This window comes from Haemaphysalis longicornis, unplaced genomic scaffold (assembly GCF_048455015.1).
Source record: "Haemaphysalis longicornis isolate Haplotype H1 unplaced genomic scaffold, Haemaphysalis longicornis Haplotype H1 scaffold_1, whole genome shotgun sequence".
Taxonomy (NCBI): Eukaryota; Metazoa; Arthropoda; class Arachnida; order Ixodida; family Ixodidae; genus Haemaphysalis; species Haemaphysalis longicornis.
The window spans coordinates 357776595-357794137 of record NW_027526203.1 but is presented as its reverse complement, the minus strand read 5'-3'; the positions used below and the strand labels follow the sequence as shown (position 1 = coordinate 357794137).

The window sequence follows — 17543 nt, the reverse complement described above, 5'->3', positions numbered from 1 at the left end:
ACGTGCATGCAGCAAATAATACATGTGAGATTCTCAACCTGTTCCGTTTCCCATCATCTAGGGTGGATGGCACTGTGGAAAGGCAGGGCCCAGGCAAGTGTGGACAGCGTGTCTGCGGGGTTGGCTTCACAGGCGATGAGTGCCGCGTCAGGCACCAGGACAAGACACCACCCAAGACCGTTTACTGCCCACCGGACATGTGGGTGGTCACACCCAACAGCTCAGTGGTTCTGCAGTGGGAGGAGCCACAGTTCTCTGACGACTACGCAACGCTACGTGTGCACGAACGCAATGGTATCAGGACAGGTGAGGGCAACTGCTGCTCCATCATTGCGCCATGCCTGGTCACTTGGTGTCGTCTGCTTGCTTCTTTTTTTCTTCTCTCTCTCTTTAATTTGCATGCCCATGTTGCCACAAAAGTATCAAATGGCTCTATGTAATTCTCGTACCACCTAGTCATGTGGAATGTAGTCTACATGATTATAGTCATATGGTAGTTCTGTTTAAGACCGACAAGACAAAGACACTGTGAATAATTAAACAAAATTAATTTCTTCGGTGCAAGCTGCGCATATTCTAACTGTGGTTAGCTACAAATGTCCCAATGTCGCAGCTATGTTATGCGGTCTTGTTTTGTTATTGCATAGAATGTATGACTGAAAATTATTTTGGAGCCTTCTAATAAAGCATGAGCATAATAGATAGAGATAATGCAGTGACAAATGCAGTTGCTTGGTTCTATTATTGAGTTGTGCAATTTTTTTTGCTCAATAACCATCTTGGGTGTCACATCAAATACACCAAGTCATCAGAGTGCATTTCAAATTTCAAATATCTGTTTATGTTTTTTTTTTTTTTTTTGCTCTTCTGGTTGCTTAATTGCTGGGCTTTTGTCCCTCACAGGTCAAGCATTTATGAAAGGAACCTATGATCTGTCATATGTGGCTTTGGATGAGGCTGGCAATGCGGCACAGTGCGACTTCAGGATACACGTGCTGAGTAAGCCTGAGTTGACCTTTTTCACTATGCATTTCCTTTGTGTAAGCTAAGAGGATCATGCTAAGATGACAACACTACAATACAACTGTTCCTTTTCGTTTCGTGTAGCTCATATAACAATATTCTTTTTTCATTTCAACCACACGAAAGAGATAAAGATAAGCACCATAGTAACACAAATATTGTCCATTGAGAAATGCTCATTGATAAATGCTTTGCAGTCCTGCGTATATAGACCCGCCGCGGTGGCTCAGTGGCTAAGGCGTTGCGCTGCTGAGCACAAGGTCGCGGGTTCGATTCCCGGCCGCGGCGGCCGCTTTTCTGATGGAGGCGAAAAGCAAAAACGCCCGTGTGTTCGAGATTTCGGCGCACGTTAAAGATCCCCAGGTGGTCAAAATTAATCCGGAGCCCTCCACTACGGCGCGCCTCATCGCCTGCGTTGCGTCGGCGCGTTAAACCCCACAATCAATCAATCAATCAATCTGCGTATATAGGATATATGCAGGACTGCTAAGTTTTGCGACAGGTGCAACATTATTTCAAGAGCACTTGACCTCCTCCATCGTGCTTGCACCTGGCTTGCCTGTGCAATTGGGTTTTTGTGCCTCTTGCAGGTGAGTTCTGTCCCCTGCCTGCACCTCCGCTTGGCGGCCAACGCCACTGCTCCGACTGGGGCCCAGGCAGTCGCTTCAAGATGTGCACCATCAGCTGTGAGGACGGCCAAGAGTTCTCCCAGGGCATCCCGGAGTTTTATGTCTGCGGTGCGGAGGGATTCTGGCGCCCAAGCGACAACCCTGGAGACCAGCTCGTCTTCCCAGCCTGTTCACGTAAGAGCACATTGAATTTATATCCCCTGCACATTGCAAAGAAATTTGCTGCAAAAACCATGGGGACAGGATTTTATCTGATGGTTCCCAACAATAGACGTGTTAGAGGCCTGTTGCACAAGTGGAAGTGATAGGTAAAAATGTTGAATGCCTGACACAGCTTAAGTTTTTCAAAGGCCCTATGCAATGCTCATATGCAATGTACCTGTGCGTGCTTTTTCACACAGCCCCAGTGTAGTGCGATACTGGAAGAAAAGAGAAAAAACAAAACAACAAAGACAATGTGAACTCAGGTCAAACGTGCTTTGTGGTAAAGCCAACTTTTCACAGCACCACCACCTGGTACTGTATTTGACAAAATCCCACCAACATGCGTGGCAAAAAACGCAAGTGGAAGGGAGAGCATGGGTGCTTCACAGAAAAATGAGCACTTCACAGTCCCCAAAAATTCCTTCACAGGCCTTAAGCAAAAATAGGTTAACCCTGAGGTTTTCTTTTTATATATATTTGAATATTTTTGTTTTAGGATGTCATTTTCATCTCGCATCACAGAGATCTTTTAAAATACTATAGTGTGTTACTTTATATGCAGCAAACCTAGATTTGTTTTTATGCTCCAAAGTGATACTGAGGAATTTCCCCTATTTTCTTTTTTTATCCGCAGCCAAAAGACCAGCTCAACGCATATTCCGCCTCGCTATGAATTTCCCATCGTCTGTGGTGTGTTCCGACTCTGGAAAGAAAATCTTGCACTCTCGCATTCTCGAAAGCCTGCTCCAGGTACGATGCAGATTACATTTGAGTGCACTGACTTGGTTGCGAAAACCAAGTCTGCTATGGCACCAGTGATATTCAAGCAAGAAGTGGTGGGTTGTGCATTCTCCCATGGCTTTCTATGTTGACTATTGCAGGTGAATCGTAACTGGAGGATATGTGTTGATCCTTCCCCTGGCTCCTGCAATGGCATTCATGTCAACGTGAACTGCAATAAGCACTCCCGCCTGGTTCGGCGTCAGCTGGACGATAGTGACATTTACTCCATCGACGTCTCCTTCCCAGCTCACAAGTAAGCACGAGTAATTAGTCGAGACAGTCAATCATCAGTCAAGTTCTTTAAAGTGCTCACAGGCATTTGTTCAGGGTGATTTTTTAAGCCTTTGCGAGAGCTCTCCCTGCTTCAGTCCTGGCACAAGTTCAATCTTGTCAGTAGTCCGGTCACATTCGGTCTCTGTGGTGTTAGGCCTCTTTACAAAACAAAAATGTGAAGAAATAATTGCTGTTTTGGGTCGCGCTAACTGCCAAACATTTTTCCTTGCTTTAAACCCTGCCCCATTCAAAGCACAATCTTCACTTGCGAGAAACATCTGAACTTTGTTTTAGCAGTATATGATGCTATATCACCAAAGCGAATGCAAATGCCACATACAATAAGCTAGGGCAGGCTTACAACTTCATTCAAAAATCAAAAGCTGGACTCTTTTTTCTTTTTTCTAAATGGCTGTGTCCTGTCTAATTTAAATATTTTTGCTACAAAGTTGATTTCGTTATGTTTGACTCTGACTTGGCAATCGTTTGAGCTTGACGTCTAAGCGGAACTCAGAAATGAGCAATGCAAGTTGCCTGTCAGAGCTTCAACATCAAGATGCACTAATTAAAGAAATGCAGTCCATTAGTCATTATTCAGCGAGATGACAACTGCCATGACATCAGATGACTCAACTCAGCATACACTGAATGTTACTTTCCTTTAACAGTGACCCTGTTGTCAACATAAACACACAAGAAAAGTCAACGGTCAAGAAGATAGTGGAAAACGCTGTTCTGCAACAGAGCGCCTTTGACGTACGAGACACGCTGCCAAATGTGACTCCTGACCTGACCTCGCTTAGCATGGTCACAGACTATGCCTGTCCAGCAGGGGAAGTTGTGGTCGCTCCGTTCTGTGGTAAGTCCCTACGAGAGATAGGCTTTGACCATTATAGCGTCTCATGCAGTGCACACACATTGTTCACGGAACAAAAAATCGATGAAGTAAAACTTCGTTCCCATGGTTCCTTTCAAGCTTTAACCTAGCTGGGTCAGTACGTGGAAGCACTGATAACATTTGTGGGTAGCATAAGTTTTGCAGCCAGCAACAGCTCTTTTTCTTTTTTCAGCAAAAAAAGAGTTATTAACTCAGCGCTGCCTTCTTTATTTAATTTTTTTTAAATACTGGCCCATCTTCGGCGTAGACAGGCGAAGCTCTAGCTTAGGTGGCTTGACCAAAACAATGAAACTTCTCTTACATATATAAAGCATTTAGGTAAATAATGGCACACATTCTGCTTGTACTGCTCGAAAAATGAATGCCCACATTATTCAGGAAAGAAACGCGATCACAGAGGTGAAAAGTAGATGTAGAGCTTGCCTTCTTTCTAGAGCTTGCAATGAACACTTCGCCATGAATACAGATGCACCCTGGTGGCGTCTCCTTCTTTTCCCATGCCTTGGCAGTCAAGTGCTCCCTGGGCACCTACTACAACAATGCCACCCAGTCCTGCCGATCCTGCCCCGTTGGCTTCTACCAGAATGATGTGGGACAGCTGGCGTGCAAACCATGCCCCGTCATCGCAGGAAAACAGGGTGTCACTTCGGGCCCTGGGGCTCGCTCTGCTGGACAGTGCAAAGGTACAATTCCGGGCTTTTAACGCAATTCTTTGAGTGGATTTTGTACCTTTGCTGACATGAAAGCCTAACAAGAAGTATACACAGCGCGTACACGCAGTTATTGAGCCAACAATGGAAGGATAGCAGGCTATGCGTGGATATTGTGGCAATCAATAAATGTGTGCCTCTGGTTTGGATGGAACCAGTGACCCAGGAAAGCAAAGAACATGCGCCATAGTGCTGGGCCACCCTGTGCACATGCAAGCTTTGTGTCTATATATATCCTCTCAATGCTTTTTGTGTGCATTTGAAACCTCCAGATATGATAACATTAGAAAAAAAATAGTTTAAAAAAAAAAAGGAAGGTAACATCAGCATCAGTTGAAAATATGTTCTGTCTGAGTGCAACACCGTGTGGACATGTATTACTAACTTCTCATGTGCCGTCGAAAATTGTGCATTGCTGTGCTATTTGGCTGGCTCATATTACAACTTGAAGCTGAAAAGTCTACTAAAAAAATTCAGTTTGATTGTGTTACAACTTCTAGTTGAAAAAAAAAAAAACACTTTACCCCTTATGACTTTCTTAGTAATGTATGTTCATCATGGCTACATGAGCTGCAATATGCTGTTTGCTCTCATTGAGAGCACCTATGGAGCCCTAATTAACAAATGCACGAGTCGGAACGAGTAGGAGGAGCGAAGCAGTACCCATCTTATTTGGTGCAAGTCGAGGCAGCACGAGATACGCGTAGAACCTCCCACTCATTACTCCCTTCCTGAAGTGTTCACTTCCTCCCTGCTATTTGGCCAGGCTGCTTATAAGCTTCGTTTCACAAGGTAAAAACCCCAGGGACGAGAGGGACAGAGACGAGTGCTGGCCTTTTCCTGTCTGGTATCTCATCTCTGCATCGTTTTTACCATTTGGCAACATGCGCCAACTGGCCGTAATGGTCCCGTTTCATTTTCTCAAACCAACTGCTGTTATGTGAGTCACCTTGTGCTTGAAGGCCAATCTTGCGCTCGGGTCTACCATGTGGTACCTTATCCTTAAAATAATAAGCACATGCGCAGTGTTTCAAGCAACACTCATTGCAGCTAAGAGGTGGCGTGGACGTTACTGTTATTTGTGCAGAGCGCTGCTCAACGGGCAAGTACTTTGACGAGTCCCTGGGACTGTGCCGTTCCTGCGGCTACGGCATGTACCAGCCACGGGAGGGTGCCTTCTCGTGTATGTCCTGTGGACCGGGCCTCACCACGCGGACCAATGAGGCCGTCTCTGTGCAAGAGTGTCGAGGTACGTGCAGCGTGAAAGACGCCAGAACTTCCCGGTCGGTAGTGTCAACTGGAGCAGTTGACAGCATGACTTCACACTGGGTGTCACCAAGACACACAGTGGCACTAGTGGCACTCCTGTCACTGATATTACTGTAGGAAAAACAGGACATTGAAGCTACGCTTGACGGCATTAGGCGAATGAAAAGTTTTGAAATCTGGCCAGGTTTCTCATTAATGGCTGCCTACTGTTCAACCCCACCATGCTTCCATACCATGCCAATATCTATCTCGTCGCCTTCTCTATTGGTGTGCAAAGCCAAGAAGGCTGCACTTTTCAGGCTCTGTTACTCTGATCTCCTTCTTTAGTGCAACTGCAGTACTGCTTGTGACACAAGCACTGCTGCAGTTTCTATTAAAGACAGTTGTAGGTATTGTAGTTAGTAAGCATAAAGTATGTCTACACTCTCTTGCTAGTGAAACACGTTCTAAATGGTTCCTCACTCCCACATGCAGGACAGCCGCAAAAAAACTAATCTGCCAACTGATCCACTCTTTTGCAGAGGAGTGCGCTGCGGGGCTGCAGCTCAGCCTCACTGGGCAATGCGACCCGTGTCCAAAGGGCTCCTACAGAACACGGGGCATGGCATCGTGCAACCCTTGTCCCCCTGGAACAACCACGCCCAACTTTGGATCCACAAGCATCGACCAGTGCTCGCTCGGTAAGGATCGACATGAGTGAAACTGTCTCTCACGTCTGAGTGGCAGTGATAAGCTGCATGGGAGACATGAAGAACAGTTCAGGGTGTTCAAGGTATGTGTAGTGACACTAATGAAATGATTTGCCACTATTTAGCAGCCGAATAGTATCACATAACTGCCTAGATAGTCCTGAGCTTCTGAATGCACCACTGAAAGGTTGCAAGGATCACAGAAGTGTACATGAGTGTCAGTTTATTAGTCCCTGAATGAGTGTACAGTGCATAAATAACATTATTTATAACATTGCTCATACAGAGAAATTAATACAGAGCACACGCTGTATTTGCAGCGCGCTACATTTAAAACCTTACTTCTATGGAAACCTAACTCTCATAAGAGTTCACAACCCACTAACCCCCCTCCCCCCCCTCTCGTTGTGGGTGTTGAGGGTTAAGGTGGTCTTCAAAAAAAGTGCTAGAACAACAAAAATACCATTTAAAATCCCAGACAATTATACACTGACAATGAGATTTTCACCACTAGATGCAATGATAAGACACGGCAATGCTTGCTACAGACTTCCTATGGCACAAGCTAGTCCTTGATGCAGTGACCATGCCCTGGCAAAGCGCTAAATTTGCACTCTTTTTGTTAAAGTGGCAAAGCCTCGTCTTGCTCATTAGACACCTGTCACCCATCAATATTGTCATGCGACAGCTATACTGACAATTCCAATATAGAATGGTTCCGTACGTGAGTCAGTGATGAGGCTCTGCGATCGAATGGGACAACAGCTGAGTTTCAAACTGTTTCACATGGTCTACACCACCGTGGGGCTGCAGACTACTGCTGCTGCTGTAACGGTGATAAAATACCTAATAGCTGGAGAAGCTCACTTTATTGCTGATTTGTTCATCATTAAAGGAGCCATGAAGAGAAAACAAAAGTTTGTTTTATTCGAAAGATTAGGTGTTTCATAGTACCCCAAGCGCTTTCCCGGAAGCAAATGATGCTTTATTCACTGAGAAATAAGGCAATTTAAGCCAAAATTTTAAATCTCCCGCTAAAATTGCGCATTTCGTCACGTGAACAATGGGGTTATACGAGCCGGTCCATGAAACAGATACTTAGTATGTCGACTCCATATAGCACCCACACGCGGGAGTCGACCGAGACGGCGGCCATTTTAAAAATACTAGTAAAACCTAGTGCACCCGCAGCCCTAGTCATGGAATCGCCTGATCCGGAGAACAAAACTCTCGCCGAGGAGCTCGGGCTTGCATTTAACAACCTCACACCACAAAAACGCTCAATGCTTCTAAGTGCACGAGCGGCAAGAGTTGTGGGATACGCGGTGGATGGGAAAGCGACAATTCCGCGATAGCCACAACAGACGAACGCCCAGCCGTCGGCACCGCTGCCTCGTCAGCCCCGTCGCGACGGACGAATATAGACTGGTACGTATGTGCCGTATTTTGATTACGGTTAATAATAGTTCAATTTCAGTAGCAGTATCACTTATGCCAGTTGGCCGGTGTCGTGTATGGAAAGCCGTTCGCGCGAGCTCTCTGCTTCGACCAGAAAGATACGAGCGTCAATGCGCGGTGTTTACGCCATTTTTTTCCCCAAGGTCAGAGCGATTTGACGAAGTCGGCGACGAGCGCCAGCATGTCCCAGGAGTGAGCTAACGTAAGGGTCCCTGCCGTAACTGAACAAACTGAAGTTTTCAGTGGTTGTAAACTGGAAACAAGCTCGTAACGACAGCAGCAAGCCAACACCATTCGAAACTTACGCGACGACTGGCACTATCTCGTCGCTTCTTGCTGTTCCTTACTCCCCTCGTTTCTATTTTTACCTTTGCTGGTTGGCGATATGACGGCCAACCTCCTGTGAAGGGATTACGATACGAAGCAAGGTCGCGGCTGTGCGTGCTTGAACGGTTCGTTGGCCCCGAAGAGCCTCGAACCCGAAAATTCGTTTGCGCGACGGCGAGATGTCGAGCTCGGCCGGCGCTAGTTTCGTCAGTTTTGTACGCATTGGCGCACACGCTTGCGAGTTCGTTCGGACCTTCAACCGTTTACTCCACCGTTCTTTGTCATAAAAAGAATGTGCAGTATGTTTCACAGGCATTTAGCTCGCTATGCAAGCTGTAAGCCCTGCCTAACATGCGTTTGCTTTTGTCGGCCTCCGCCAATCGCAGAGCATTCCCAAGTGACATCACAGGTTCTGTTGCGGAAAATGAGCTGGTGGGTCGCATGGTCATTTCCTTTTTTCCTAATTATGTAGCTTATTTGAGCGAAGTTTGCGTTATAAGTGGTGTCGTTATGGTTCTAACGAGGCAATCTTTCGAATGAACCAAACTTGTGTTTTCTCTTCATGGCTCCTTTAACAACACAACTAAGGGGCCAATAAAAGCTTTTTGTTTGCTGGTAAATGGCTCATTTCAACCGGCTGATGGCCATCAAGTATTAAATTCAATGGCAAAGCCAAGTGCAAGTCTCAATTAATACACATGCATGAAGATATCTACTCAGTAGTTTAAACTCTTAGTCATACTCAAATCAAGTCCTTGGTTTCTATTTCTGTAACAAACCGGGTGCAGCTATGCTCTTAGTGGCTCCTGAAACTAGTGGCATAAATGCACTACAATTCACGGATAACAGCCCGTGCTTGCCCATAGGGGTCTCACTACTGCAGCTAATGCTGTAAGTTGAAGGAACATGTATAGTGAGAAATAAATCTAGCCGAGTGGTATGCAATTATGATTCAGATCCATAAAGCTCATGAAATGCTTTTTCTGTGCAGGTAAGTTGGGCCTCCTTAATAAATAATATGCTTGTAAAAATGAAGAAAATTGAACCAATGACATACAGAATCACCTCTGGTAGGTTCCATGTGTCAGCTCTTTAACTAAAGTTTCTCAGTCTCTTGAAAATCATGCAATGGTTCAAGAAATCCATGCCTTTCTTAGGGCCCAAATTCGTCACCAAAACACTTTAAGGTGACACAGTATGTCTTGGCTGTTTCTTTGATCTTTGTTGTTACGTATTTGTTTCAAGGGCTGAAAATCCTGCTATAGTGTACATACCAGTGGACAGTGGCGTAAATCATGGGGGGTCAGAGGGGTCCTGACAACTCCTTGTGTTCGGGCTGGGAGGGACACCCCTTGCAAGTGTCCCCCCCTTGAGATGTATCTTTCACACATCATATGTGAATTGCTTGAAGTTGACGATGAAGTACAGCACACTCTCCGTTAAAACCAACTCTGAAATCTGAAGCCCTTCCAAAGAGCCGCTACGAAATCCAAAAGTGAAAGCTACTTCGTTTTTTGGACCCTCGCACTCTCATTTTGGACCCTCTAAAAATGTCAAAGCTAGGAAACATCTCCTAGGTGATCATTACTCATATTGCATGAAATATTTCTTATTCATCTTTTTTAATGCCTGCATCAGCACAGTGAAATTACATAGATGTGAACCTATGCTCGTTTTTTTTTATTTATTTCAAAGCATGATAGTAATTTTTATATAATTGAAAATAAAACCTATATTTACAAAAACAAAATGGCCACCATGGCAAGATGTGTGTCCCCCCTGGGTGATTTTTCTTGATTTACACCACTGCCAGTGGACATGCAATATTTGAATCATCCAGCTCATACATGGGTTGTGAACTAGAATGAACTTCTGCAGACTGAAATATTTAAGACTTATAGTTTGAAATGTGCACTGCTCAACATTTTTGCCTATTGCTGACAAAGCAGTTGAGAGGAGGCTTGAACCCGAGCCAAACTTCGTTGTGTCGCAGGAAATACACTGCAGCACGAAATCACAACCTGTTGGTTACTACTAAACCAATTTCGATGAATTGTTAAATTATTTATTTATTTATTTATTTATTTATTTATTTTGTACATACTGCTAGCCTAACAAAGGCTTTGGCAGGAAAGGGTACAGTAGTGAAAGATCAAAAACGTGCATGAACATTCAGACATTTTTCAACAAGAGTAGCAAGAGGCATTTGCCTTGATTGAAGCAATCATAACGATAAGGCCCATGCTGCGACATACACAATGCGACATTTTCTCGCGAAGCAAATTCAAAAGCGAAAAACAAGCGTACAATATTACGTAGTAACAAAGTAATAATTAGACAATCCGGACAGAAAAGAGTCACGGGACGTACAATCAACAAGTTCTTGGGGTAACATATTCCATTCTCTGATGGCCTGCGGAAAAAAGGAATACCTGAAGGTGTCGTTGTGAAATCTGTATTCGAGTAATTGTTTATTGTGTTTTGTTCTAAAATTCCGTGTACCGGAACGTGTTAGGAACCGGTTTTTGTGTATTTTTAGAGAAATGCTCTGGAGAAGAAACAGGAATTTCATTCGAAGGTACCTTGCGCGGTCGCTGATTGTTGGGAGCCCAGCTAATCTTAACAGTTCAGTTGGTGAATCACGACGGCGGTATTTGTTATAGATGAATCTGGCTGCTCTTCTTTGCACACCCTCTAACTTTGCTATTGCACACTTCGTATGTGGGAACCAGCATATGACGCCATATTCGATGATAGATCGAACGAGTGACGTGTATGCAAGTAGCTTGGTTTTTGCCGAAGCGTATCGGCCACTGTATCGGAGCGTATCGGAGAAAACATGTAAGGTCTCCTACCTGGTGGTTGTAAAACTGAATTCAGCTCCATTATATACATTTTATATGAATTCCATGGCTTGCAAAATTTGAAAACGTTAGAACGCTAACTATACAATGTCGTAACGTATAAATCAAAATAGCCATCACGTTCATTCAAAGTTTGCCTATTAGTGGATGCATTTGATAACTTAACTCTTGCTTATAACTTTTGCTACAACTGCGCATGGCCACAATGAGAACTTCACCCCCAGAGCAGCCCACGACTATGGCCACTCTACAACCACCACTCGAAAACCACCGTTCATACCCACCGTGGTGGCTCAGTGGCTAAGGCGTCATGCTGCTGAGCCCAAGGATGCAGGTTTGATTTGCGGCCGCGGCAGTGGCTATTCTGATGGAGGCAAAAAGCAAAAACGCCCGTGTGTTCGAGATTTCGGAGCACGTTAAAGAACCCCAGGTGGTCAAAATTAATCCGGAGCCCTCCACTACAGTGCGCCCCATCGTCTGTGTAGCGTTGGCGGGTTAAACTTCATAATAAATCAAACCACCATTCACGAGATTATATACGGCTCTTCCTTTTAAATGTATGCAATCAAGTTCATTGAGATTGGTTCGCTGGCTACTTTTGAATTCTAACGATCTGAAGCGTGACGTCCCGGGAATGACCGGCCGCAGCCCCCACTCACCGCTCATTCCTTCTCGATGCACAGAGGTGTGCCGCGTGGGCCACCACCTGAACAGCAGCAGCGACGAGTGCATGCCGTGCCCGCGGGGCACGTACCAGGATGAGGAGCAGCGTGACCTGGAGTGCAAGGCCTGCCCATCGGACACCACCACCGACGGCATAGGCGCCACCAGCCGCACCCACTGTGCTGACCCCTGCATGGTGAACGGAGAGCCCCGGCTGTGCCAGGAGCACGCCTTCTGCGTCTTCTCTCCGGAGCGCCAGAAGGACGCCTGCCAGTGCATGCCCCGCTTCAAGCTCAACAACGACACGGGGGAGTGCGTCGGTGAGCAGGCTCTGTGTCCTTCCGCCCAGACAGGGAACGCTGCTCGCAGCAGTGCTACTGCAGTCTCTCCCTAAAGACATCACGCTTTAGAGCCATCAAAAAAAGACTGACTGTGCGTATGACCTTTTGCGAATGCTAGGAATGGCTGCAGCTGAATACGTGAAGTGAATGATGACCTAAACATGGTGCAGTTCCATGTTAAAACTGGTGTGGCAGGACATCTCAGACCTGGCAGGCCAGTTTTGTTTGCAATGTGTGACATAATATACTAATTAGTCGTTGGTAGAGTGGCAAACTGGGTTGGTTGGCAGGTATTCGTCATAAACAGCACATGAAACAACAAGGTCAAGAACCATTCAGGGAAGATTGGTGCTGTAAACAACTCGTATTTAGTGTTAATTATCATGCCAAAGACAAAAAATATTGACACCCTCCACTTTTCTCAGCATCAACATAGATAAACAACCCAACGCAAAAACTGAGCCATGCGGCAACCCCTGCATATATAACATTGCATGAATTCGCCACTGCTTTTGCGTGCCTTTCTGCGTGACAAATTCATGCACTAACCCCCAAATGTGCGCAAAATGGTCTTTGCAGATGTATGCGACGACTACTGTGAAAACGGCGGCCGGTGTGAGATCAGCCAGGAGACAAGCGAGCCTAGGTGTGCCTGCCAGGGCAACTTCTATGGTGACCGCTGTGAGAAGAAATCAGAGTTTGTCTACATTGTTGGAGGCATTGCCGGTGCTGTCATCTTTGTCATCCTGATCATACTGCTGATATGGATGATTTGCGTCAGGTAAGCAAGTGAAAATCGTGGTTCAGCCACTGACTTTATAACCTTGTCTTCAAATTTGTAGATGATAACTTATTCTGCAAAACTTATACTAATAAACGAAGCTGTGATAACAAAAAATCTAATTTGGCATTAAAGAAGCCACTTTGATTATGACTTGGGCTTCAGATTAATTTATGCACCCTGAGATTTCTTTATGTAGCCACAGTGGATGGTAATAGAACCTGCAGTCTTTAGCCACTCGACGGGAGCAGCCATGATCTGAATGGTAACTCACGTACAGGTTAGATAAGAGTCAGCAATTAGGCAGGTGGTTCATTAGGAACACTCGATAGTGTCTCTGTCTAGTATGAAGCACAGAGCAGCATGTTTTAATAGCAAGCATGCAATAACTTGGAACAGCCATTTTTTTTCCGCAGAAGTTTACAGAAAATTACAGAAATTACAGAAAATTTCTACATAAAAGATACATAAAATTAAAAATGTACAGTCTTATTCCTTGTGCTCTAAAGCTGCCCATTATTAGCACAGAGTTCAGAAATCTATATTTTAAAACACATACAGTTATTGCAAATTGCAAAGTGCTATCTTCTTACAATGTCCTTATTAGCATGTGCATACTGCCATATGCTGAAACTTACTGACATCTTTAGACCCCGACTGGCTACATAGATAGCGACCTTCCCACCGCAGCCTGCGACATTGGGAGCCAGCGTGCCAATCCCCGAACTCGCCAGCTTCGCTTCGCTCACAGTGGGGCCTGCAACTGCTCGCATAAAAAGTAGCGGTCGTACAAATCAATGCCGATTGTACCCATCACTACCTATAATACCGGCGAGCAATGAGAATTCACGGTTAAGTCTAGACCTGTTTCTTAGCTATGCAAACGCCAACGTACACAAGTAAGCCACACTGCTACCATATTCACCTGCTCGACTAGCATTCTTTATACTCAAGCATTTCGTTCATTTAAACATGCGGAAACTTTGTCAACTTCCTATTTTTGTCGAGACGCTTTCTTTTGACGTGAAGCTCGTCTATGCATGTGCAAAAGTTCACAGGGAAGGCTCGAATTTGTATAAATGCCCCAACAGGGCTATTCGGTGCATGGAAGCGTCGTCATTCTTGCTGAAAAACAATGTTTTTTCAGCAAAGAGAGCACTAACAGATGGAAACTGTTTCAGCAGCTGCGGCGTTTTCATCATAACTGGAGTGCCGCACTTGTAGGGGCTCCGTCGGGGTCGCTTACAAGCCCAACAAATGTGGCAAAGTTGGGTATGGAAGCCGTCCCCGGTCAATGCTTGTGGCGAAAACCATTGTTGCATTCGGGATACCTTTTTGGGCCACTGCCCCCATACCGAAGCGATCGGAACCTGGTGAACACAAATTGGCTTTTATCGTGCGCCTGCCGGACTTGCTCAGCTGCACGCAACAAGTAGCATCGTATATGATATATTCACTGAAAGTACGATGCAAAAATACTGCAGGATCTTTCAGCGTATTATTTTGCGAAAACGTTTATTTTGGCTAGGTTTGTCACCGAGCCTCGTGCCTAAGTCGACTATAACCTACAACCTCGGCATCAGACTCATTGCAGCTACTTTTCCAAGAATCACTATTCATGCTCCTGCTACACTGCCTCCACAGAGGCTGAAGGACAACCAAGATTGCGCGGGAAATTTCTGATGCATGCTCTTTTTTTTTGTTGTTGTTGTTATACTCGGGCTATGCATCGTAAGCAATGGCAATTGACTGCTTGCCAAGTGTTTCTTCCTGTTTGTCCTTTTTATTGTGATGCACTATATAAAACAGTGCCCCCCATAGGCTTCTTCCTGTTCATTTTTTGTGATCCATGCTGTAGAGCAAAATGTGCTGAATATTTTATGGGGTTTTATTCTTTCGGATGTACACGCGCTATCAAATGCATAGGATGCCATGGAACGCGTCACCAAAGGGTTAGCAGCTGTGGATACTTTTTGCGGACGATATCCGGGTGGGTGTGCGTTTGGTGGACACCGACCGGGTGCGTGGTTTCACCAGCCTAGCGAAGTGAACAATTTCGCTTTGGAAAATTCTTTAAAAAAGTGCACACACTGTCGAGCCCACAGAAGGTTTGGCGGTGTGAATCAGCAAAGACTGAGCACAATGGACCGAGAAAAACATGAAATAACAAATATGGCAGGCCGAGCCGACGCATATACAGCAGAGAAATGGGGAATCAAATGCAGCGCCAGCCGGTGCAGTGGCGTTGGAACGAAGTAAAAAAAGCCAAACAAGCAATCACAAATTTGGCACGCAGAATCGGCGAGCATAGGCAAGTTGCTATCTATAAAGCCGGTTGTGCTTTAGACAAAGAGGCGAACTTAAGACTTTAGCTAATGCATTGCTTTAAATAATACTGCCATAGTTGTGACTAATTGCCATGCTCACATGTCTGTCACCAAAGTTCCACGTCATATACCCTCCCCTTTGACAAAGTGTAAAGGAGCGAACGGTCATCTGTGTGATCCTTTGCGCAGGACATCGTGGAAGAACAAGCCAAAGAAGCTGCCCCAGCCTCCCCCCATGGACATCAGTGGCTCCCAGTCCAACTTCTACTACGGCGCTCCTGCTCCGTATGCTGAAAGCATTGCACCATCACACCACAGCACTTATGCCCACTACTACGACGACGACGACGATGGCTGGGAAATGCCCAACTTCTACAACGAGACCTACATGAAGGGTGCGTAGGTCCTCTTGGGCCTCGCCAAATAAGGGATCCAGGTGCTGGGTTATGCAGTATTGTTACTTATGCGGTACATGCTTTAGTGTGTTTAGTTAGGATTTTTCAACCTTCACCCCTGATGTAGCGATTGGTGCCTTATGTTCCAGATGGTCTACACAATGGAAAGAGTGGAACCCTGGGTCGCAGTAATGCCAGCATTTATGGAACCAAAGAAGATCTCTACGACCGGCTGCGTCGGCATCAGTATCAAGGCAGCAAAAAAGGTGACAATTTGTGTTTTGGGCAGCGGCTGCACTAATTGCTGGCATTCAAAAGTAAACTTCAGGGATATAAAAGATTGCCTTAAGTTCACTCCCTTACAACACAAAATTAGTGTATGTGTTGCGCAAGTTGCAGAGGAACCAACCGACATACCGTTATCATACTTTAGTAACTAACATTAAATGCAGTGTTATGCAGTATGCAATATTACATCAACATTTGTAAGTGCAGTCCAACAAAGCTGATTTTTGGTAAAAAATATTCAAATGAAATGTAACTGAAAATTTTTTCGTAAAAACAAGAAAAAAATGTAATTTGTGCTTAGTTCCAAAATAATACAAGTCCAAAACATTATTTTGGTAACTAGTGTTTCTACTAGTTAAGCTAACCACAAATTAAATGTCTATGCATCACTCTGTTACATAACAAAAATACTTGTTTTTGGATAATGCTATGGTGAGGATAAGAACTGTATGAAAAAATCAAACAAGGAACACTGCTATACCAGCTAGGAAACATGGTGACAAGGTAGAACTGGATATTAAAAAAGTGGGATAGGAAGGTGAAGATGAAAGAAATAGAGAGAGCAAGAGGGAGACAGAAGCAACGCAGTACCTCCAGAAGATGCAGCCTTTTTAACTCGCACATTTTCTTTCAGTGTCGTTGCATATTATATTAGCCGTGGTCTTTCTGTCACCTGTGTTTAGGCGATGGTGCTTGCATCTAGAAAAGCTTCTGCAGAGCAATACTCAGCTTTAATAGCCTCAAAACATAGGTCTTGGAATAATAAAATGCTAACTTTACTTCCTTTGAGAGGGCAGTTTTGCTTAGAAACAGAAATCGCAAAAATTTGTTATTTAGAGACTGGCCAAAAATATCCTTACATAAGTGGTGAGAAATATCGTACACGATGTTCATTTGGCGCTCCTTTTTCTTTACAAGATATAAGTTCAATTCAGGGGTTTATGTGCGCACCAAATGAGTGCTTTCAGCTATGACGCATGCTGCAGTGGAGGCCTCAGGATTACGGTATTTGGGACTACACAAAAACATTCTTTAATAGGCACTAGACACATTTTTTTAATTTCATCCCCACCACAAACATGATGACCCCAGTGACCAGAAATAAGACTCGCAACCTTGCGCTCAGCAGCAGAATGCTCACAGTTACTGTGGCGAATTAATAAAATAAAATTTAAAATATAAAATCCTGATTGGGTAGTTCAATATTTTGAGAGGTCAAGCATGCGTTGAAAACACTCCACTACAGTTGCAACTGCACCTTATGAAAACCAACTTCATGAATTTCCCAGTTTCAGGATTCCATGATTGTAGCTGAAGATGTTAATGCATTCCTAATTTCCCAAATTATTGTACAGGTCTTGTCAGCTTTGTGAAACTGAGATTTACCTGAATACTGGCACACAGTGCTGAGGAAACATTAATTAAAGTGTACCAAGCAAACTATTTGTTGTGGTAATGTGTTAGACAAAGTTGCAGTTTTCACATTTATGCATTTCAATCAACGTGCTTGCCTCTTCATTCTGCTTGAAGTTCCACTTTATTTGTTCTTTTTAATTTGCATCACGTAATTGCTAATACTTGCAATCCCTGGCCGCCACTGTTTCCATCTTTGGCATGAGTC

At 44.6% G+C, this 17543-nt stretch overlaps 1 protein-coding gene across 3 annotated transcripts in view; it reads left to right on the top strand.

The window, feature by feature from the left end:
* Nucleotides 1-17543, top strand: part of Uif (sushi, von Willebrand factor type A, EGF and pentraxin domain-containing protein uif) — a 134140-nt gene that overhangs the window by 114307 nt on the left and 2290 nt on the right. For all 3 annotated transcript variants that reach the window (XM_077686135.1, XM_077686136.1, XM_077686137.1), the window contains 13 exons: nt 62-306; nt 904-999; nt 1614-1826; nt 2491-2606; nt 2738-2892; nt 3581-3771; nt 4320-4493; nt 5608-5769; nt 6311-6469; nt 11811-12110; nt 12711-12912; nt 15429-15634; nt 15784-15900. In XM_077686135.1, coding sequence (XP_077542261.1) covers nt 62-306; nt 904-999; nt 1614-1826; nt 2491-2606; nt 2738-2892; nt 3581-3771; nt 4320-4493; nt 5608-5769; nt 6311-6469; nt 11811-12110; nt 12711-12912; nt 15429-15634; nt 15784-15900 — 2336 coding nt within the window. The remainder of the gene's footprint in view (nt 1-61; nt 307-903; nt 1000-1613; nt 1827-2490; nt 2607-2737; nt 2893-3580; nt 3772-4319; nt 4494-5607; nt 5770-6310; nt 6470-11810; nt 12111-12710; nt 12913-15428; nt 15635-15783; nt 15901-17543) is intronic.